The sequence below is a fragment of the Poecilia reticulata genome, linkage group LG17 (genome assembly GCF_000633615.1).
Source record: "Poecilia reticulata strain Guanapo linkage group LG17, Guppy_female_1.0+MT, whole genome shotgun sequence".
Lineage (NCBI taxonomy): Eukaryota > Metazoa > Chordata > Actinopteri > Cyprinodontiformes > Poeciliidae > Poecilia > Poecilia reticulata.
The window spans coordinates 4,338,456-4,362,362 of NC_024347.1; the positions used below are offsets into that span (position 1 = coordinate 4,338,456).

Genomic DNA, 23,907 nt, shown 5'->3' on the forward strand with positions numbered 1-23,907 from the left:
GGGTTTTGCAGAAACAATACAGTAGGGTTTAGGCCAAACTGTCACACGCAAAGCCATTAGCTAACCATCCAGGTTAGCTAAAGCCTAAGTAGTCATTAGTTAAGTAGCCCGTAGTGGCTACTTAGCTACTAGTGGCTATTTGGCCAGCTAGTGGCGAAGTAGCCACTAGCGCCACCAACACAATAAACATTGCATTAGTTTTTTACTAAGCTAAGTAGCCACTATTTTACTGTTTTACTCTTTTGGTTGGAGATGAGTTCTGAGAGTTGTTTATGCTTTTACGTCCTGTAGCAGGCTAGTTGATATTTGATTTGGATGAAGACAGAGTAATAGTTTTTCTCGCCGCCATGGAGAGGAACATTATGTGTATGTGTGAACTGAAAACATGTAATGTGCTGAGAGCAGAGGCCAACCAAGAGTGATTGTATTTTGTGTCTGTTTCTTGTATGAAGTTGTTTTTCAGAGGAGAGTGAGTCACCGCTCTCAGCTTTTATTGTGCTTCAGTTTTAGGAAAATGATGCAGCTTCTAATAGTGCTTGCGTTTTTCCATAAACATCCATGGGTGACCAAATGAATGTGACTAGAGTTCTTATAGAGTGTTTTGTTGCTTTGTTAAGAGGCTTACATCGCTGGGTGTGAGATCTCTTGTGGTCGGTGTTTAGGTCTATTTGCAGATCTGCTTGCCTTTAATGTGTTTTCTGCAGTTCTGCTGTTCAACATGGACTCAACGTTTTATCTTTTCTGTCTGCTGACGTAATTTCCCCCTGAAAGGCTTCCAACTGATCGCTGCGTGGATTAAGCGAGAGATCTCGCTTAATCCATGCGAGATCTCTTCACCAAAAGACAAAGAGATCCTCCACTGAGTGGAAAGAATGTATTAAAAGGCAGGATTGAGGGGTGGCATGTAGGCTTCTGTGAAGAAAAACAAACAAACATGGAAATTTGGTACTGATTCCATTCCCATCCATCTCCCTCCCTCACATCTTCCTCCTCTCCCTCCCTCTCTCCATCTAATCTGTTTTGGTTTTTTTTCAGAAATGTGTTTCTCGTTGTCTGTCCCAGCGCTTAAAACTCTCAATTTGCCTGGTAGGCATATTTTTCCATCTCCAAAACCACGCAAAGCAAGACTTAATTCCACCATTTTTTCCTCCTACTCCCCCTCCCTCTCAACAATGCTTGCCTTTCCCAGAGTCATACTGAACTTTAATCAAAGTCCAAACGAGAAAAACACACAAGAACAATTTCCATATGAGCGCGCACATTTTGAGAATGATTGTCCTATTTACAGCAGGAGGAAACGGCTCCTGTTTTTCTACGGGATCGTTTCCTGCTCTCAAAGGACACCTGGCCCTTTTCACTGTTATGATAACTTAATTGTAAGCATAAATTATACGTTCTGGTCACCTGCACTCGGACAAAGTATTTTCGCATGCAGTAGAAAGGTTGTTTTAGGGGTAGGGATTTCAATTAAAAACATTGTGCAATTAAAATGTGCTGCTTCAGGAAAAGTGTGTGTAGTTTGTCTGTGCAGGTTTCAACACAGTGTGTTTTCCAGCTCTTTGTACCTAAAGCTAAGTAGAAGCGGAAACTCTTGTTAGCACCAGATGTTTATCTTGGTGAGGTAGGTGAAGTTGCATTCAGATCATGTGATGTTAGTACCAGTAAAGCTACAGATTTGAATACTCTCTGAAATATTGTTTACCTTTTAACATGCAGGGCCTTGGAAGGTTATTCATACTCTTTAAACTTTTTCACATTTTGTCAAGCAACAACCACAAACTATGTATTTTACATGGTTTCTATGGTTTTTTTTTAAACCAATAAATATCTAGCCATTCCTTTTTTTTTTTTTTTTTTTTTTTACAAAAAGCTCCAACTCAGTCCAGTTAGATGGTGGTACAGTTGGTAGCATTAGCTGCGTTTCCATTACAATATTCCTCTGATGTTTGAGAACACAATTTCCCAACTGCGGCGTTTTCATGGAATAAGAAAAGCAATTGAAATCACACGTGAATATTTCATGGGATAAGTCATTATGGAAACATGCTGCACCATCATCCTCCAGTCACTTCCTGTCGTCTTCTTAGTATTTTCCGCCAGTAGTGACATCCAGTCGTTGATCACACGATGCAGTTTTGCGAAATACATTTATTTCGATACGGCTGAAAAAACACCTCATCGCAAAAAACTTTTTAACGAAAACCTTGGGTCTTTTCGAAATTATCATATTGATTTTTGTAACTGCAATTTGCGCGATTTTACAGTCAATGCGGCTGTTCCCTTGAGGATAGAAAGACTTGGGTTCAAATCCCAGTCTTGGGTTTTTCTGCACAGAGTTCTGCCTGTGTGTCCCAGAATCCAACTGCTTTCTCCTATAGTCCAGAAATATGACTGTTGGAACAATTCTCTAACTTATTAAATAAACTGGCATCTTGTCTTAGGTGTACCAAGCCCTCTTGCCCAATGACCCAATGGAGGACGCATTTTAAAGTAAATTTTTCGTGTTTTCCTAATTGGTCTGGACTTTGGGACATTTTAACGCATTCCATTGTAGCTCTCACTACCAAATTAGTGATCTTTTACCAGAAGATGGACGATACATCAATAAAATTTGCGTTGGTTTGGCACGGGTCAAAAACCATTCCACATCTGAATTTTATGTATAGATGTCAGAGTAAAAGGCAGCTCAAAACAAATCGTTGCTACATTTTTCAGTTTTTAATTTGTGAATAATATGAAAACCATGTATTCTTTTCCTACGTTACAACTATTAGATGCGCTACTTTGGGTTTATTAAAACAAACATGTCGAAGTTTGTGGTTGTGGCATCACACAAAATGCTTAAAAGTTCAAGAACTCTTAACTTTTTACTTTACAAAGTTATGTGTGATACAGATTCGGGTCTCCTAATTCCCCATATGTGCAGAGTTTTGCGTATGTTCCCGCAAACCGATGCTTGGCCTCTTTCCCATTGGCTGAGTTTTTCCGTCCGCGATCGACCTCTTGCTGCAGATGTACCGTATAGCGCAGCAACTTAACGAGTGAGTCTTGAATGTGACGGCCTAACAGCCTCAGTCTATGGGCCGGATCAACATGCGGACAGACTTCATGGAGTAGAAACCTCCGCCGTAATCGGCCCAGAAGATGCCGTCCTGGAATTTGCTGCGGTACACTCCTCCGGTGTACCAGACACCGTTGAGGTTGGCTTGGCCACAGGCGTTGTACCACCAGCCTCCTTTATGGAAATGGGCACAGTTACCTGTTGTGGGTTAAAGGGAAACGGGAGGAAGAAAATGTTAATGGGCAAGTGGCTTTTTTGATAGAATGTTTCACAGAAAGTCAGCAGAAAAACTAAGTTTCTTTTAAAGAAGAAATTTGCCTTGATGAGATGTCTAAAACCCCAACGTTGCGCTCCTTCACTAATTCAACCTCTATTTGTGGAGCTTATGGGGATCAACAGTGTTGACTGAGGTCAAGCATGACTGAGTCCCAAAGAGTCGAACACAATTTGGAAAAAAGCCATAAAGAGCTTGTTTACTTTACACCGACAGCAAATAATCTCCTTGTCACGTCGAGCACTTTGGCATGCGTTCAGCGCTGAATGAAAACTCGCCAAAGGGTCATGAATCTGAGCGAGAGATCATTATTTGTTTTCTAAAGGAAGTGAAGGCTTCGCTGACGGCTTCCTGGGATTCCAGGCGAGCGGGGGCCCTGAACCACTACATTCAGGGTCCGTGTAGAAAAACAGGAGCAGAACTTCAATGTTTCTCCACTGTTTTCCACAATAAACAATGCTACCTCCCTGTTAGGGTGCTGAAATATAAATTACAATCGAATACAGTCATTTACAGAGCGTTTGTGATCAGTACGATTACAAGTTGATTTGATTTATTTTTTTTATGTGAATAGTTCACTGGAATTTATGCTTTGTGGACTTTTTGGAGTGTTTTTGTTCATTTTCAGTATATATTTTATCTGCTTCCAGAAATAATCTGCCTGCGGATGATACGTTTTATGAAGCCGATCCCAATCTGGTGGAGATATCCGGTTTCATAAATATTGATCGCTGAGATCAAAGTAAGAATGCGTTGTCGAGGATGTCCTCCTCAGTGGAGAATTATTTTAATTATTTGTGTGTAGAGTTTGTAAAAGGTACGTTAAGGGTAATTAACAAGAATCAGTAGTAATGGCTCAAATTTCTTTATAAAGCAAAACTTGTGGGTAGGCAAAATAAAACTTCTTAGCACGGAAAAAAAACACTTGTATGCTTGGTGAGTCATAAAATTCTGGTTTATAATCCAGACTGCCAAACCGACACTTCAAAATCAAACTAATTAAAACAACGACTTCACTAATCTTAACAAAATATGTTTTCATGCCAACATGTTTCAACTTAAGTCTTTAAAAGTCTTAGGAATTCAAAAACATGCCATAGCTGTCTTGGGAGGACCTAAAAAAAAACCTAGTGTTTTGGTCATTTATGTAGAATGTTCATAGATTCTATCATTTCAGTTTTTAAATTAATTATTTAAGTTAGTTTGGAACCAATATCTATAATAGATGTCTGTATGTCTGCTGTCACTAATTTAAGAGAAGAGCATTAAAAACTGCTTGCCGACAATAACTACCATTGGTTTTAGCTGTCCAGTTGACAGCATCACATGCTAAATCTTAAAGTTTCACTTCATATGGAGAAGAAAAAAGGATGTAGTGCTTTGCTACTAATTAGGTGTATAATTTTAAAGGTCAGTGAAAAGTTTTAAAAAGTGAGGGAGAGCTATGCTAACAACCTTAACATCTAGATGTGCTGCAGAATTTGGTGTGTTTTGGTTCAGTTAAAAATAGTAAAGCAAGTGACACACCAGCTCTCTGACAGATCAACAGCAGAGCAGCTGTTTAAATTAGCTAATCAACCGCCGCTGTGTTCAGACAATAACTTATTAATAATTGCAAAATTAAACATCAGGCCTGAAAATATAAAGCTGTAATGGACTGAATGTCCTGCTCTTTGTGTTTAAAATTCTCGCATGTTTTGTTAGTGTTGAATTCTCATACACTCGTGGAGCTGTTGTCAGTCAGTTGCTATGCCAGCTGATCTGTGTGTAGCGTAGCTACAGACACAGAAAGCGAGTAAAAAGAAGCCTGAGTGGTTTTGAGTTGTTCTTCAACAGTTTTCCTGCCTTATTTCTCCCTTTGCTGTGGCGCAGCGCACAAAATTAATAACACCCACATCTTCATTTAGTTCTACAGCACGGCTACGGAGGGCAAGTCAAAGAATCGTCTTTGATGAGATGTAAACGGTAAAATGCAACGCTTCTCTAAAGAAGACATCCCAGTATGACCGACCTGAGAAGGCGTCCTTGTCTCGATCCAGAGTGGTGAACTGTTTGCCGTTGTGGCTGCTGAGGGAGTCCCCCGCATTACCCTGGTAGGTGCCCAACCGCAGGCGGTAGCCCTCGCTCTCGGGCTCCAGGTGGAAGCTGTTGTACTGCGCGTACACCTTCTTGTCCATCCAGTCCTCCATCTCTACCAGGAGCTTGTAGTCGCCCTGCCTCCCCAGCTTGTAGATAGCCTCCAGGCCGAGCCAGTACTCCCCGTCTATGTTGCCAAAGCCGCTCTGGATCAAAGGAAGATTACAGGGAAGGTTACAATGAGATCACAGGAAATAACGCGTGTTGTGTATTCCTCCGGGTCAACGAGGAGTTTGGAAACGCGGTGATTATCTGGGAACATAAAGCCTCTTGTGGAAGAGTTTGTGGGGTTGAAAAACAAATTAGAAATTTCAATTTGACGGTGTTTTGATTGTGCTTCTGTAATTCAGGAGAACTTCAAAGAGCAATAAAACACATGGTGACAAATGATTACCACTTTAACCTATGAAATTTAGAAGAAAGCAATGCTGAAGAGTTTATGCGATAAAATAAGCGCCTCTATTCAGAATTCTGATACCGGGTCATGAAGCCAAACAATCTTGAACATAGGTTATAAAACATACTCCAAGCTTTTAGTAATGTCGAACTACTAAATCCATTATCCAGATCACGTGTCAGAAAGGCCCAGTCAAAGCCCAGACCCAAATTCAGTTGAGAATCTGGGATAAAACGGAAAGTTGTTATTTATAAATGGACTCCTTCCAATCTAACTGAGCTTGAACTGTTTTGGAAAGAATGGGTACACTGCAAAAACACAAAGTCTTAAGGTATTTTTTGAAAAATTTCTAGTGCAAATATCTTATTAGTACACTGAAAAATAGACAAAACTAACTTTATCAGTAACTTCTCATCAAGATATACGATCTGATTTTAAGTAAATAATTCCTTAAGATTAATAAAAAAAGAACAAGTTCCAATGGCAGATTATTTCATGTATAACACGGGACTAATGTTTTGTTAAAAGTGAAATAATGTGCCTTTGGAGTCGGTACTTTTCCATTAAGGAATTATTGACTCAAAGCAACTTCCAAAAGCTTGCTTATTTCAGGTGTACCAAGATATTTGCACTAGAAACTAGACCAAAAATACTTGGTAAGATTTTGTGTTTCTACAGTGCAAAACATTAATTGTGGAGAAACGGAAATCCAACTAGAGACATCAATTTTTTATTTTTATTTTTTTATAAAATTGATCCTTCCACTTCATAATCATCCATAACTTTATATAGATAGGTTTATCTCTTTTTTTATGTCCATCACATTCAATTTCCATTAAATCTTGTTAACCTTTATAGTTGTTATGTGGCAAAAATGTGAGAAAGTTCAAAAACACCAACGCCCTGTACCAGTTTCAAAAACACTCCACTTGGAAAAAAAAAAAAACTTTGAGGTTTATGAATGTGGACGAATTGTGAGCCAGCAGATGATGAATGAAATAGGATTTCAGCCTGGTTCAGTGTGTGTGTGTGAGATGGTTACGGTTTTGGTCTTGTGGTAGAGTGCAGAGACAATTCAGCGTTGAGGAGAGCAATTTAGCTGCCAGTTACCAGCGCATGATGCTGGCCAGACTGAGTGGAACGCTGGATTGTTGCAGCTGTCAGCAGCGGTGTTCTCCTCATTCTCACAGAGCCTCTATATGCTCACTGCTGGGCCACGCAGTGGGAAGGCTCTATAGCAGAAGTGGTTTTGGAAAGATGTGGAACATACCTTTCTCATTGGGACGGCTACAGTTTCATGATGGGAATCTCAAAACATTGTGTTTTATGGTAACAGAAGGACTTTAGAACTGAAGGTAATTATCTCAAAGACCCCACGGCTCCCTTAGAAAGGTCAAATAACGGCATCGCTGTTACTTTTGAAAGAGTTGGGAGGAAGTGCCGCTGTCATCACCTTGTAGCTATCCCAGTTCCTGAAGAAGTTCACTGATCCATCTCTCCGGCGCTGGATAACCGTCCAACCTCCGTTGTCTATATCCTGTTCACACCAAGCTTGCACTGGCCTCTCCGCCTCATCTGGTTTGATCAAATACATGCCGCTGGTGCTGTGGCCGGCCTCCTGCGCCTCCTGGCAGTCTCTGAACGGGCCTGAAGGAAAATCATGATAAGAGAGAGGGGGAGCAGGCGGTGAAGGACAGGATCCAGCTGGAAAATGGAAAACGAGACTAACAATCTGGCAGTGAACCGAAGAATCATCGGTCTTGTCCAGTAACTTTGTAAATGTTTACATAAAGTCAAAGAGCAAGAGAAAGGCGAAGAGTTTGAAACCTACTTTAAAAAATTGTGCATCTAAGGGAATATAGGCTTACTAGCCTGCTTTAGCTAGTAAGCCTAGCTAAATTAGCTAGGCTAGTTAAAGTAGTAGCTAGTAGCTAGGGCTAGCTAGTAACTATGAGGTTCTATGACACAGAACCTCAGCTTTAACTAGTTAAGCCTAGCTAAAACAGGCTAAAGTAAAACAGAATCAAAGCAGCTGTTTCCTTCATTCTACTACATTTTCAAACATTCCGTAATTTATAGAGTGAGGTTTTAACAAACATTTTCTATGCCAGATAGAAAAAAATAATCTTAAAATTTGACAAATGTTTGACAGTTTATTGTTAGCCTCATAACAATTCTCCTACTAGCTTAGGAGATACATTTTAACTTGGCTAAAGTGTAGCACTACTTCAGTGTAATTTTTTATGTCTCTTTTGTAACTTGAAGTATTTTATTTCAAACTCTGTGTATTCTTACATATACAGGTTTGTGAATAAACTCTACTGGAATGAGTATCAAGTTTTTTTCTCTCACATTGCCCAAGTAAAGCTCACTCCAAATAAAGGAAAGTGCTAGGATACTAGCAAAACATTTTCTTACAATGCCGTTTGGGTTTGATCATCCTGAATGCATTGAATATTTACACAAACAATCTAAAAATATCCATAACTTTTTTTTTTCTCATGGGTCAAATGTTTATTTCCCTGCAAATGTACCAATGTGTTTGTTACATTTAGAACTAAATTGTATGTTTGTCTATCAGAAATGTTGTCCATATGAATGGCAGTAAGGCCTTTTGATTACAATGGTTAAAGGAGACCTAGTACTTCAAGATACTAGTACTCCAATATCCCAGAAAGGCCTTCAGTGTTGGTGAGCGAAAAAAAAAAAAAGTACACTTTGACAACATTGCTAGACAACTCTAAGCTTTACACATTTTACAGTTTTTCTACTTCTTCTTTAGCATTAGCAACATTTCACTTTTTTAATACACAACCCCTCAAGCCTCAACCATATCCAAAAATCCATGGAAAATCTGGCACCTCTGGAATAAAGTGTATGAACACATGTGAAATGAGCTATTGTGGATTATACTGTAAAGTTGTTTGAGTTTTCAGCAAGAACACTCAAAGCAGTCTATTTACCATTTATATGTGGCTGCTGCAGATCTACAAAGCTATACTTGTTTATGATTTCCTCTAAGGACAGACCAATTAAGTCTCACTAATGAGATATGACTTTTTCCCCCCGCTAAGACGTCAAACAGCTACAAATAGATTCATATAGTTGTGTGTAGTGAGTTTGTTCGAGGGGTAAGCAACTCCTATGTAATTATTTATTTATACTACTGTTAAGCTTTACGGCCTCTTGCGTATGCTGAACATGCCTCTGTTTTTGTGGTAACCAGCCGAGACTCCCATCATGCCCGCCTGGCTTTTGTCTGAGTCTCATGCAATGGAACAGTCTCGCAAACGGATCCTTTGCCAACATAGCTGTCCTGAAATCCTTCACACTTTATTATTCTTGGGAAAAGCCAATGTGAGCACGTCAAAAACTTTCTGTCAATGAGCAAAATCCAGCTGGTCGACCCCGTCTTTCCCTTGGTAGAGGTTTCCTTGGTCGACTCGGATTGTACAACATTTGTGTTTCCATTCTGGTCTGTGTTTTCTGTTGAGCATGAAGCAGAGTTCCAGCTGATTTTGCACATTTTTAACCTTTTGAAATTAGGCCGCTGGTCCATCTAAAGCTGGAGCCTTAGAGAGTGATGTTGTTATTGTTGGCTTTTCAAAGTAACGACTGTTGTACATTTCACCATGACAGGACTGTCTTGGATCTACAACGGCTATTGCAGATAGAAAAGGAAAAACAAGGCGTAAATTTTCACCAAAATATTCTGGAATTTTCTTGAAAAAAAGTAAATTACTGAGCTCCAAAAATCAAAATTTGCTAGAGAAAACATGGACATTTCTGAGTTTCAAAAGTAATTTTTTTTTAAACTCAAAGAATTTCAAAAAAGTGAAAAATGTTTGACTCATGAAACTCAGAAATTGCCTTAGTTTTTCTGAAAATTACTGAGATTAACCTCAAAATTTCTGATTTTTCTAGCAAATTTTTGACTTTTCAAACTAAAAAGATTTCATGTTTTTTTTTCTAGAAAATGTTTGAGATGAATCTGAAAATTTCCTAATGTTTTTTCTAGCAAAAACATTGACTTTTCAGTCTCTGAAATTTTCTAGAGCATTTCCGAGATTAATCTCCAAGTTTCTGAGGGTTTGGTGGAAATGTTCTCTTCCCTTTTTTTTCTTTCTACAATGGCCCCGCAACATCATTATATGGATCTGACCGTGCAACAGAATCTAGGAATGAAGAAGAAGGAACGGACAATCGCCCACTCACCCTCTGTGCTGAAGTTTCTCTCAGACTTCGGAACCTCGGGCGTACTGCTCGTGGGGGTTGACCCGGAGCGAGAGCCCCTATCCGGGCCAAACCCTCTGGTGTTTCGACTCTGGATCTCATTGGTGAACCGTGGCACGCTGACCGGAATGTTCTCAGGTACCACCTGCACCAGCGGGGGTCCTATAGGTGGCTGTTCGTGGCGCCGACTGTGCATCTGCATGCAGTGCTCCTCTAGCGTTCCAATCAGCACCGACTGATTGTTCACGATTGCAGACAGTGCTGCGTATTTGGCCTCCAGCTCCTTGTACCGGGACGTCAACCGCAGTGACTCAGAAGTGGCGTTAAGGATGCGTGTCTCCAGCTGAGCCAGCTCCAGTGAGTTATCCCTCTTCCTTATGATCTCATGCAGCAGCTGCATGTAAAGCTGAGTCACTCTGGAGTTCATGTTTCTGCTCTCCTTCCTCAGCAGCTTCATCTCATTCACCAGGTTACCATCCACATCCACCACGAGCTTCAGAGTCTCCATCTCTCGACGCTGTTTGGACAGAAGGTCGCGCACCGCCGCGACATCCAGGCGCGTCACTCGGTCTTTGTCAGTGGAGTAGCCCCGGGTGGCGCAGATGGGGCCCGTAATCTTTTGCTCCGGGACCAAGAAGGTGTAGGAGCACTTCTTGTTTTCTTCGGCAGCCCCCGGAGCTCTTCGTATCCTCGACAGAATGGGGTTCCTCGCCAAGGCTTGACCATTGCTCCAGAGAGACAAACCCAGCAGGAGGGAAAGGCTCCACACTTCAAGTCCCATGGTTGCTCCTCTTGCTATAGCCAAACAACCCAAAGATCTGTAAAATTACCAAAAAAAAAGAAATCATGAAATGATAAAATCTGTGTTTTGTACATTTCAGCAAACACCCCTACACCAACAATAGGTGTCTATCTCCAACTTTACAGCCTCCCGCTATCTTTCGCAAGATTCATTTCTGCATGATACGTGAAAAATGAATAGGATCCATGTATTTACCATCTTTGCTAAGTTAATCTTTGCTGTTTCGTGGGGGAGCAGTACCTATCTTCTTGAACAAATTTAGACACGTACAAGATAAATGAACCTTCATGCACTTGGAACAACTGACCTCATGCAGTTTTGAGCCAGGAGAAAAAACAGAATGCTGAGACAAAAACGATACTCAAAAAGGGAGAGCATGCAAACTCCAATGAACTGCTGTTGTTGAATCTTTTGCAGATCTCTGTCGAATCCTTAACCTGCTGAAGCAAAATAAAAGCACTTTGCTCCCAATGTTTTGACTTGCCTGTCAACTTAGTGTGAGCACACATGAATTTCCCAACTGAGGGACAATAAAGGTAATTTCTATTCTACTCTATAAATGTCAATCCATTGATCTATTTCCTATGCTTCCTTTGGGTTGCATCAGGAAGCTTCCAGCCTCAAGTAGCAAAGTAGTAAGCAAAGGGAAGAATTTTATTTCCAACTTCATTAAAACTACATTCCTGCTGTAATTTGGTTTGTTTGTTACATAACACATATTAAAACTCAGAGAAAACCCCATTTAATTTATTGTTTTCCCCCTCTTTCATTTTCCTTCCTTCTGAGATTCTTTTTTGGTCTTGTTTTCCACCAACCCTGATGGTGTGTTGCTCACTTCCTCAAGAAGGGCAAACTACAAAAGACCACTGCAAAAGAAACAACAAAAAAGGAAAAAACCTAGCAAATCAATTAATAATGACCATTTAAAGAGTTGGTTAATCTTCTCCAGTAATATTCCCATCCAATCTTCTTGGTACTACCTGTTCAATATTTGGTTTTTACGTTTTCTTCAGTAAAACTGGTTCTAAATTACATTCCTGCGATTGAAAGCCAATAGTGATATGTGTGACCATTTGAAAAAAAGAAAGTCAATATATATCAAATAAATATTATTTCCAACATATGTTAGAGATCCTAGTTTATTATACAATGAAATAACTAAATCAAACTCATACTTTTGTTTTGTGTTTAGCTTTCAGTTCTCAGGAATGTATTGGAAATAATTTAAACTGTTTTAAAATCATAAACATCTAATTGGTCGGCCTGCTCAAAAACCCAGCCGCAGATCAATCACCATTTTAGAGGCAAAATATACTTTTTTTTTTTTTAAGATTTAAATAATTAAAAATGATTATTTTTGTTATTCATGGTAAATGTAAATTAATTACTTTGATAAATGCATCTCCAAATGTATTCACATTTCTACTTTTTTAAATTGTTGAATTGTGGCACTCGTGGAGTTCCGTACATACATGTGAACAGTTAGGAAGACAATAACCGGTTTCATGTAACTTACAAGCCAGACCTCTGTTTTTCTTCACCAACCAACCTTCACGAACAAAAATATCCTTGACCATAATTCATTGGCTAGATGTTCCAGGTTTTTTATCTTGTCAGAGGCCTTATTGATTTAAAAAAAATTGAGTGAAAGGAAACAAGCAGTAGAAAAAAGAAGTGCAAAAGTAGAGATTACAATCCAAAAACTCCAATTGAGAGAGTTTGGACTGCAGCTGGAGGCACCACACACAGATGCATCCAGAACATGCGCCGTTACATTCCTGGAGTTAAGCCGCGGCTGAACTAAAGACAACATTGAAAGTCGCTTACCTGGGCTAAAGAGAAGGAATGGACTGTTGCTCAGTGGCTCAAAAATCCTCTTTTCAGGTGGAAGTAAATTTTGCATTAAGTTTGGAAAAGCCCCAGAGTTTGGAGGAAGAGTGAAGACAGACAGAATCCAAGTTTCTTTCGGTCCAGTGGAAAATTTCCACAGCCAGTGATTTGTCATCCGCTGGTGTTGCTCCACTGTGTTTTATCAAGACTAATGTCAACTCAACCTTCTCCCAGAGCACTTCATGCTTCCTGCTGCTGACAAGCTTCATGGAGATCCGGACTTCACTTTCCAGCTGGACCTGGTACTGGACTAAACTTCCAAAGGTACCAAAAGCTGCTTGAGTGAACCTGGTGGTAACTCGCTCGATTGACCTGAACCCCAAAGAAAAACCTGTGGAGTATTGTCAACCTAAGGGCCTGTAAGCCATAATTATTAAAATGAGAAGAACATCTGAATCAGTTCACTGAGTCTACTGAATCCGCATCTGTAAAATTTCACTTTTTGAATCGTATTTCCTGAGTAAATTAGCTTAATATATGATTAGCTCGCTCATACTTCTGGGTACAATTTTGGTGGTGTTTGTAAACTGCATCATTTTTTATCAGGATTATATCTGAGTAAAAGGTTACTTTCATGTTCTGTAGCAAGTTTAAAGAGGCAGTATTATGTCAAATCAACTTTTTGAGCTTTACATCATGTTATAGTGTTGGTTTGATTCTTTCATTTATGTTTGAAAAAAATCATTTTATCTCCCATGGCAACCATTCAGCTGGGCAAAACGCCTGGGTGGACCTAGTTCTGCCTTCGAGACGTGCTTCCGCCTTGGAGAGCACCCCCACCACTGCTTCCCCCCACTCAGCTTCTTCAGACTAGCCAGAAGCAATTAGCAAACACCTGGTTATGACTTCCTGAAGTCATCACAACAGAAAGAGCAAAATACTTTAAAGACACAGAAGTCCTATTTCAAGACATTAAATGACAAAGTTAAATTTAATTTTAAGTCATATTTGATATACATGGCATATTCTATCAACTACGGTTAACATAGTTACTTGATTGTGCTATAAAATGGCACTATGTGCCTGGAAAACAAATAATTCTGCCCCTTTAATGACTTTTCTCTTAAATGATCTGACATCATTAGACCACACTCTGGTGACGATTTGTTTGTTTCCTCTAACCCTTCTGCAGCACGAAAGGAGAGTTGTTTGGCGTAAATCAGAAGGAGCTTCCACAGAACCGTAAACACGAGAGTTCTGTTTAATAATGAAGCGAGAGAGCACTGAAATAATTAAAAAAAACATTTTAGTGCCTTATAAAGTAAACTTTGAAAGATGTCCAGGTGGTCTCAGACTTTGAGTCCAGCAGACAGAAGATGCTTCCTGCTTCTGCAGCCCGGATGTTCCTAATAACGCATATTTTCAATGCGTTCCCATATTTTCAATGCTACAGAAGTGGCCCTGACCACTTCTGTATCAGGTGTCGCGTTGATGTCTGGTTTTAATATTTCTGTAGACCTCACCGCTCAGACCTTTCACACAATTCCCTCACAGCCCTCCAGCCTACCTGCACTGGCTCATGTGGAGCAATACGGAAAGTATTCCTCTGGTGGTCTGGAAAAAGGATTTCACTTAATATTTAAAATAATCCATAGAGGATTGAGCCAACGTGTCAAGAGACGGATCTAAAATATCTCCTAATGAGCACGAGATGACGGGCCCTGATGGATTTACGAGGTGCAGAAATGTGTCGGCACAAGGAATAAATAATTCTGATTGGGCTAATTTTCATGCAGTGGTAACACAAGAAGAGGGACTTGGTGTGTTTGAGGAATAACAGCAGAAACAGAGATTCAGACATTTTAAGTAATGTCTCGGTGAAGACTGTTTTTGTAAAGAAAGCTGATCTTTTCATCAAGTTGGTTTGGACAGAAACTGGAATAAAGAAGGGAAGGTAAGAGATTCTTCTGGCCATGGGTCCAGAAAGATGAACCAAAGTCAGACTAAACCAGAATGCAGCATGGTGGACATGCCAGTCCATCACAGGGAAACACAGAGAACGATGTACGCCAGGGGTGCCCAAAGTTGGTCCTTGAGAACCGACATCCTGCAAGTTTTAGTTCTCTCTCTTGATGCTAGTAACAATCTTTTCAGCAGGTCAATGTTCTTCTTAGGCCTTCTGATGAGCCATCAGTGGATCCAGGTGCGTTAAACCAGGGAGAGAACTGAAACATGCAGGATGCCGGCCCTTGAGGGCCGACTTTGGGCACCACTGACGTACGCAAACACTTATAAGGGTGTTTTCACACCTGACAATCCAGTACGCTCAGTTTGATTTATTACATTTTCAGCTGGTGCGGTTCGCCTTCACACTGTATTGTGTGTCAAATGATCCAAACCCTTTGAAAAAGCAGTTTACCCCCTCGCCTGTGGTGGTGCTGCACCAAAAATCGAAGGAAGCCACAGGAAAACTTCAGAAGAAGACATGAGCACAACTTCATTCTTGACAAAATGATTTGTTTGTCTGTTTTGGTTGTATTTACACAGAATGCTCTGTGCTATAGTTCGCTTCTTTTTTGTGGACTATCCACCACATGTGTTCAAATCGCACCAGAGACTCACTTCAGTCGAAGCCTAGGTTTTTAGGGCGACCAGAGTCCAGTTGCGCATTCACAAACGGACTTTCTGGAAAATGAACTAGAGTTTAACTAAAGCAGACTAAACAGGGCTGGTGAGAACGCACCCTAAAGGTCAGTCAACCAGTCAACCTAACAGTCATGTTTTTGGACTGTGGGAGAACGCCCTAATACCCAGAGAATAAACACAAGTACTGGGAGGACATGCAGACTCCCTGCAGTAACACCACCAGCTGAGACTTAAAGCCTGGACTCACCACTCACTGCTCCAAATATGCCCAAGTATGAACTAATTAATTGTGCTAAGGAGCTAATAAGCAACTAAAGCCAAAAATAATTCAGTTTCAGTTAATCTAAGACAGTTTAACATCTGTGCTTCATCATAAACCAGTGGTCCCCAAACTACGCCTCCACATTTTGTCCGGCCCCCTGAACAATACCAGAGAGCATTTAGATTTTTTTTCATATACCATATTTTCCGGACTATAAGCCGCTACTTTTTTCCTAAGCTTTGACCACCACCGGGGGGCTCTTTAGCAGAAAGTGAATTATCCATCCATCCATCCATTTTCTTGCACCCTTGTCCCTTAGTGGGGTCAGGAGGGTTGCTGGTGCCTATCTCCAGCTAACGTTCTGGGCGAGAGGCGGGGTCACCCTGGACAGGTCGCCAGTCTGTCKCAGGGCAACACAGAGACAGACAGGACACACAACCATGCACACACACACTCACACCGAGGGACAATTTAGACAGACCAATTAACCTGACAGTCATGTTTTTGGACTGTGGGAGGAAGCCAGAGTACCCAGAGAAAACCCAATCATGCACAGGGAGAACATGCAAACTCCATGCAGAAAGACTGGGGCCGGGAATCGAACCCAGAACCTTCTTGTTGCAAGGCAACAGCTCTACCACTGTGCAGCCCGGAAGTGAATCATTGGAAGTCAAAATTGGAAATAAAAGAAGAAAGCACCCATTAAAACGGAATTAGGTTTTAATAGGGAATTGAAATTTGAGAATGTTGTTGATCAGTTAAATAGCACTGAGGGGAAAAGGAAGATTTTTAATTTTTTTTTAAATACTGGGATCATTATGAGAATTTGAGGTATAGATATTAGGATTCAGACCTGAACAGGGTGAACCCCGCCTCTCGTCCGGAACGTTAGCTGGAGATAGGCACCAGCAACACTCCCGACCCCACTAAGGGACAAGGGTGTAAAAAAAAATGGATGGATGGATATTAGGATCCAATAGATGGCAGTAGTGCAACAATAATGGATGCAAGCTGCCATTGAAATCTAAAGAAGAAGAAGAAGAAGAAAGCGGCCATTTTCATTTAGCACATGCTAGTAGCAACACAAAGGATCAGCACTTTTACTGTCACAGTTACTGTTCGGAAACTACCGTAATCAGTTCAGTTAAATCCAAACTTGGCAACTTTTTCTTTTTCAACCGTAATAAATGTGATATTCAATTGACCTGTTATGACTTAAATTTTGGCTGTCCGCCCCCCTCTGCTGCTGCTGCTGCATCGTTGTGGAAAACCTAGAGCAGCAGAGATATCTGAGGCTTATAGCCCGGTGTGGCTTACAGTCCGGAAAATACGGTATTTATTTCATAAATAGTGTTATTTCCAGGATTTTTTCTTCTGTGAAGAACCCAGAGACGGTTATTTGATCGTGCTTTCTGGAAAACAAGAAATTTTTACATTTAGGTACTCCTGCAATCGTCACACTTTTTCTGTTACAAACTGACTCCGGCCCCCCACCAGAGAAGGGAAAAGTTATGTGGCCCTCACAGGAAAAGGTTTGGGGACCCATGGTTAAGACCTTTTAGTCACCTGCCTACAGGTCACAGCTTGAACCCGGAACTTTTACTCCAGAGGAAATTATCCCATAATGATGTCCTATAAAGGACAGTACTTCAAGCCATGCTTAAGTTTAACATTTTAAGATGAACCTGGGGCAGAGAGTAATTACTAGCAAACCAGCCGTCATCCTCTGTTCTCGTGGCAAGAAGCCAAATGTAGAGATTTAAACAGTCTATATCTATCTAGGCTCTGCCTGGTTTCATTGGCGGAGCACTATCTCATGTGGGTCAGTGTGATCAAACTGGTCTTAATTGTTTTCTATGTGCAGCCCTAAGATATACACCGAGATACAACCTTTATCTAGGTGTGTATAGAAACAACTTCCAAACAGAGCAAGGACTCATATTAGCTTTCAACACGCTGTAAGGAAGCGAGGGTTTCTTGATATTTGGGTATTGACATTGCAACACAAAGACAACAGAACTCTCTTTACATACATTCAGTGGAAGATGGTTGTTTATGTAACTGGGTCTATATTAATAGTTTTATATTTCCACAAAATGTGTTCTTTTATGTATTTGTCTGCTTCTACTTGACTGTTGCTGTGTTCCTCTGTGTCTACTATAATGGGTTTGGTCCTCCAACTCCACCTTATTTTCTTCTTCTTTTGTTCAGGGTCCTCCAGGACTATTATAAATATTAAGTTATTAATTTCCTCTCCCCTTTTGTTATTCGTTCCACTGCGGAGAGGCAAGTTTTATAATCTATTGTAATCCTTTCATTTATATTGTTCAAATGTTTATTTTTCCTTCTGTATTAATGATAAGTGTTTGGATATTTTCATTTGAGTTGCTATTACACCTTTATATCATTTGATGCATGCTAACTATTATTTTGTATAGATCGGGTTGGAGAACTGGAGCACATGCTAGGTGCTAATGCTAATATCTCCCGATTGACAGATTAAATAAACGGAGACCGCCTCCTAACCCAGACTTGATGTCTTGTGGTTTGTCTGATCACCACACAACACACACAACGCAGAAATCCACCGGTCACATTTACAGTGCAGGCAATATCCGGTAAGCTTCACAGCTTTGAACTGGCAAACGTTAGCGTTTGGATAAAGTTTAAAACTTCAACAGAGTCCACACCTCCGGGAAGAAATCGTTGCTCAATAGTCGAGAGTCCTGACCTATGCTGTTTGTACAAACCCAATAGCACAGGACGATGGGCTGGTTTTTAACCGGCCTCCTTTTGATCAGGCTAACTATTAGCAATACAAGCTAATGTCAATGTATTACTTTACATTGCTTTCAAACACAGGTTGTAGCAACACGTTTACTAAAGGAGTTTGTAAACTCCTTTACAAAGTTTGTTGAATATTTATTGAGAAATAAATGATGACAAGAGCAAATGAACTTGCAAAGCAGCCATATTGGATTTGAACTTGGGATTTGGGAGAATCCTCCAGATTTCCCAATTGAAATTCTGACTTTTCAAGACCTGAGTAAATTTAATATATATATGTATATATTTATGACATTACACAACCAACAAATCTACTACTGTTTTTAAATCTTTGTCAGGAAGTCTCAGTGGGAAGAGAAACTTCTTTGTATTGCTGTAGGTGGAAATCTTGGTACTTTCTGAGTTGGTATTTGTTAGTGAGACCACAACCATAGAAGAAGTCTAAATAAATTATTCCAAGAGAGACGCAGCAGGGGCTTTAAATTATTTATGTGGTCTTATTTTGACATTTAATTGCACGGCGTCCTGTCCTCAGTCAAAGAAACATATCCTGGTGGATTAGCTGAAACTGCTGCTCCTGCAGATTACTATTTTTGTACCATTTGTCACGGAAATAGTATGCTTGACTCGTTCTGAAGTTCAGTGTTTTATTGATCTCAGACCTCTGAGCCAACATATGTTTTTAATGAATAGATTTTTCAACAACACTGTTGCTCTCTGAAGCCAGAGTTTTAGCTTTGCCATGTGGAACAAGCTGCAGTTTGAATTAATTGTGAATCGTAAACGACATGAGCACAAACTAATGGTCACTCAAGAGAAAACGAGTCACACGTTAAGAGCTGCCCTGCAACAATTTGGCACCGTCGCGCAGTTATTATTTGCACCAAAGTCCTTTCTTACCCCCCACCCTCCTGTTTCTCTGTAACCGCAGGTCAGCTTGCTTTAAAAGTCGAAGCAAAAAGTCTGAGAACATTGGCACGTCTGCATGACTCCAGCCGCTCAGTATGAATCTCACAGGCCCCACTCTGACAGCGGTGACAGTGTTTACATAGAGGCTCCTTAGCCAGGGCTGTAAATCTCATCTGCGGTTATTAGTCCCAAGTTTCCCTCGTTCACAATGTGCAAGACCTCATCAAGTTTATAACAAAGCAGACTTCATATAATGACTTACTAAATGGTTAATTTCCTGTGTTTTTCTTTGTCTGTTCTCAGAGTTGGACATCGCCAGCAGTCACATAGGAGTCAATGCACGAGTATTCACACAAAAGTATTCACAAAAATATTTTTGCCACTTTAGAGCTGCAGACTTCAACCAGTCTTGGGATGGACGGCGTGATGAAAACAGTGATACAAGGTCTTACAAGTAAAAGTGTGTCATTCATCTGTGTGGCGTCCCATAATGAAATCTGGAACAACCAACTGTCCTCAGACCTAAGTAGTAAATAAAAGCCACCTGTATCAGCAGTGGTGGGCTAACTAAAAAGTACTAATCATAAACATTAGCCCTGCTAATGCAATAGCAGTAAACTAACATGCTATTTAGCTGAAGCTAATGCTAAAGCAGTTCACTAACATGGTGTTAAGCTGATGCCAATGCACTACATCAACATGGTATTTAGATGTTAATGCTAAAGCAGTAAACTAGTAGGCTATTTAGCTGAAGCTAATGCTGAAGCACTACACAAACAAGGTATTTAGCAGAAACGAATGCTATAGCAGTACACTAACATGCTGTTTAGAAGAAACTGATGCTATCGTTCTGCTTCGACATAGTATTGTCAGACCACTAATGCTGAAGCACCACACGAAAAAGGTATTTAGCAGAAGCTAATGCTATAGCGCTACACCAACATATTTAGGAGAAGCTAATGCAAAAGAGTTAAATTAAACCATGTTGATAATTGCCAAGTGTCAATGACACAACATATGTTACCACATAGCTTATCATCCTCAGTAGGGCCAAATTTTTGATCAAGAAGCACACAGGACATCATTATATTTAAAAGTGTTTACTGTAGCACTACACTGACACATTCTGGGTACATAATAAATTCCACAATATTCAAATGAAAGTTCACAAAACAGCCAAACGAATGAGCGCTTTAAAATTCGTCCAGAAAAAATATTTTAAGGGAAGCTAAAGTGCGCTAATGGTTTTCAAAGTCAGTAAAGACGCTAAACCGCTAACCAAAAAAATTTGCTCCGCTATTAATGTATAGCAAATTAGCAGAAGCGTGCCCACCACCATGTAGGTATGATAGCATAGCATTAGTGTAATGTGGATATTGTTCTGTGAAGACCTCAGAGGTTTGTTAGAGAACATTAGAGAACAAAAAACTGTATGAAAACCAAGGAACACAGCAGATAAATTAGGGGTGAAGTTGTGGAGAAGTTTAAAGTTGGGTTAGGTACTGAAACAACATGCCAAGCTTTAAATATCTTACAGAGCTCAACAGAGTTGGCAGTAGGTGACAGGGAAGCTTGTCAGAATTAGCTGGAAGACGGGTGGAGCTACTTGCTGGGCGATGCTGAACAAAAACCATTTAGCAGGAAAACAACCAACATACAGCCAGAGATGCAATGGAATCATTTAGAACAAGCCACATCCATCTGTAAGAATAGCCTAACCAAAGTCCAGACTTAAGTACAATTGAGAATTATTTTTGCAAAAAAAATAATTCAGGAAAGAATTGTCTAAAAATTTGCAAAGTTGGTAGAGACATTCCACAAATGATTTTTACAGTGAAATGTGCTTTACAAAATCCTGACTTGGAGAAGCTGAATACAAAAGCAAGCCGCACTTTTCAGATTTGTATTTGTAAAAAAAAAATAATAATAATAATATATATATATATATATATTCTATGCATCGTTTTCTTCACAACTGTGTGCCTCTTTTTTGTCTGTGTATCCCATTAAAATCCCCCCTCCAACCCACACTGAAGTTTGTGGTTGTGATATGACTACCTCTGAAAAAGATTCAAGGAGAATTAATACTTTTTCCAGGCACTTCACAGGGAACCATCGGTCCTGCCTTGTTGTGACCAGTTTTCAAAGATTGGGTTGATAAATAGCCACACAGTGTGAAGACGAAACCACCTTCTACTGGAAAACAAGCATAACTCAAACATCTTGTTAATTCTTTTAAAAATCTGCATTTTTCCAGTCAAGCTGTGCTGTGGCTTTTTCTAAGGACCTGTGCATTTCAGAGCGATGTGCCAGTCTGCCCTCAAGTGCTGGTGCCACTAATTAGGCCGGTCTGCTCAGGAGGCAACATGATACACAGACTTACATGCTGAAGGTGATGAAGGGCTTTATTTCAGACCTACGTTGGTAATAAAAAAACTCATCCACAGATCCTAAAGGTTACCAAATATCCACAGTGTGGTGCATTCTTGGAAATTTCTGACTAACTTACCACAAAATTGATAGGAAAAATAATAAAAATCACAAAAAATATTGTCACAATGCTCACATAAAACAACTGATATGACATTATAAAAGCAAAAATAACAAACTGGGGATTTGAAGTGGTTTTAAATGCTGGGGAATAAAAAACTAATTTCCATTAGTTTTTAATTTATTTAATTTCCAAACTTTGCTCTATTGTTGACTGAGGTGAAGTTGAAGTAGCCCATCATAAGTTGAATAGAGTGGAAGAAATGTCAAATGGCTTCAAGCTGAATAAACACGGCTAATTGTAGCTGCTGTGTTATAAACTGCAGCTGGATGACCCATTAAGTCTCTTTCTTATTCATTCTTTAGACTAACAAATAGGTTTTCTTTTTTTTTTTCCCACCAGTCAGAATGATGTGAACGAGAACTACTGGTACAATATACCTGAGTTGAAAAGAAGAAGAAGAAAAAAAAAAGGCATTTGTAGAAATAACCAGAAGCAACAACTTCCCACCTGTGTCAGTGAGTTCAGTCAGCGGTGTCTCAATAGCGCACCTCCACCAGGTTCATTCTGCGCCTCCTCGCCCCTCGCTGCTCCGATTGCCTCCGGCTCCCACAGAGACTGAGGGCCTGTGCTGACTGACGACACCGGCAGCCGCAGCCCACTGGTACGGAGCAGCGGAGGGTGGTCCATGTACAGAAAAGAAGGGAGGCTGATGGAGAGATTTTCCTTGCAGCCGTCTCGGCCCTCCCTCCCCTCCTCCTCCTCCTCTGATGTCATGTGAAGTTTAGAAGGGGATGATGGATGTTTTCACAGCAAATGAGAGAGGGGCGAATCCAACTTGAGAAAGCGAGCAGCAAAGACACACACGCTTTACGTTAGTGTGTTTCTGTTCCTTTTAGTAATCGGATTATGGTTGTTTACATTGTTTCCACTCACTTGATGTTCCTTTTGTCAAATTCCATCCAGTAGACATGGGCATATCGATCCAAAATATCAATAACATTGATACTAAGTCGATATCAGTATTGTCACTATGGTTTCAGATACAATCTTGAAATTGTATTTAATTGGGGCCTGCCATAGCAATGGTATAAGTCATAAAAACTAAAATAAAACTAAGCAACATTTAACTAATAATAATAATAACTAATAAAAACTAGCAAACACACTTTAAAAGTAAACTGAGTTAGACAAACAAAAATTCACTACACAATAAAACAAAAACTATAATGAAAAAACCCAAACTATTCTGAACTTGGCGTCTGAGTGTTTTTACTGTAACATCTCTCTGTGACCTGCGGAGGTTAATGCTCCATTTCCGTCTTTCACACACATACACACACTCACCTGTCAGCTTCATTCATGAGTCTCTCTCTCCCTCAGTCGTCTTTCTCACTCCTCCCTTACAAATCTGTTTCCTATCAGCTCTAATCCAATTCCGGCTTCATTCCAGAGATCCAGTAGCTCCGGCCTACTGTTGGGAGGGATTGTGTGTGTGTAAACACGCGCATGTGTGCGTGTGTGTGTGTGTGTGTGTGTGTGTGTGTGTGTGCGTGCGCGTGCCTGTGTGTGCGTGCGCGTGCGTGCGTTTGCATGTGTTTTGGATGGTAGAACGCTTCTCTTGTGTTTACGGATTATGAAAGATGTCTGTGTCTCTCGCAGCAGTCCAAGAACTGTTGGCAGCTGTGTTTGTTTGGTTGTGGAGACAATATGCGTGCTGGAGGAAAAAAACAAAAACAGAACAACCCCTCAGCTAAACGCTGCGGATGGAGGAGGAAGGCTCAGGCTTTGAAGATGCGGGGGGATTCTCTGCGTGGGGGCATTTTCCAATCCAGCATGTGGGAGAACGGTGGTTCTGATCAGCATTGTGGCAGTGCATGCATAATTCAGAGAGGAGAGAGAGAGAGAGAGAGAGAGAGAGAGAGATAGGAGCGCAGTTATTTAAAGCACTAATGAAAGAAATTATTCTGGCTTATCATTCCTAAGTAGTGACTTGTCCTTTCTTTGGAAATCGTAAACAATTTAGTAGTTGTCTGAAGAAAAAACAATTGCTTTTCACAATAAGAACTCAAGTGTCGG

At 40.3% G+C, this 23,907-nt stretch overlaps 1 protein-coding gene across 2 annotated transcripts; it reads right to left on the bottom strand.

Annotated features, from left to right (window-relative positions):
- Positions 1–1,181: 1,181 nt before the first annotated feature.
- Positions 1,182–22,583, bottom strand: angptl1b (angiopoietin-like 1b). Of its 2 annotated transcripts, none has more exons than XM_008433174.2 (5): positions 22,339–22,583; positions 10,084–10,919; positions 7,322–7,515; positions 5,347–5,617; positions 1,182–3,259 (listed from the first exon to the last, which is right to left on the bottom strand). In XM_008433174.2, the coding sequence occupies exons 2-5, from the start codon at positions 10,880–10,882 to the stop codon at positions 3,072–3,074; spliced, it is 1,452 nt and encodes a 483-aa protein (XP_008431396.1). In that variant the 5' UTR covers positions 10,883–10,919; positions 22,339–22,583; the 3' UTR covers positions 1,182–3,071. The 2 variants fall into 2 exon arrangements, with proteins under 2 accessions (XP_008431396.1, XP_008431397.1); XM_008433175.2 differs by lacking the exon at positions 22,339–22,583 and adding an exon at positions 12,731–13,400.
- Between the last annotated feature and the right edge of the window lie 1,324 nt (positions 22,584–23,907).

Bases quoted from the DNA above. Each gene is read 5' to 3' on its own strand.
- angptl1b (XM_008433174.2), bottom strand. From the start codon at position 10,882: ATGGGACTTGAAGTGTGGAGCCTTTCCCTCCTGCTGGGTTTGTCTCTC. The intron at 7,516-10,083 runs GTGAGTGGGCGA...ATTTTCCTTCAG, and splicing joins GAGAAACTTCAGCACAGAGG to GCCCGTTCAGAGACTGCCAG. The intron at 5,618-7,321 runs GTGATGACAGCG...CCTTTGATCCAG, and splicing joins GGAACTGGGATAGCTACAAG to AGCGGCTTTGGCAACATAGA.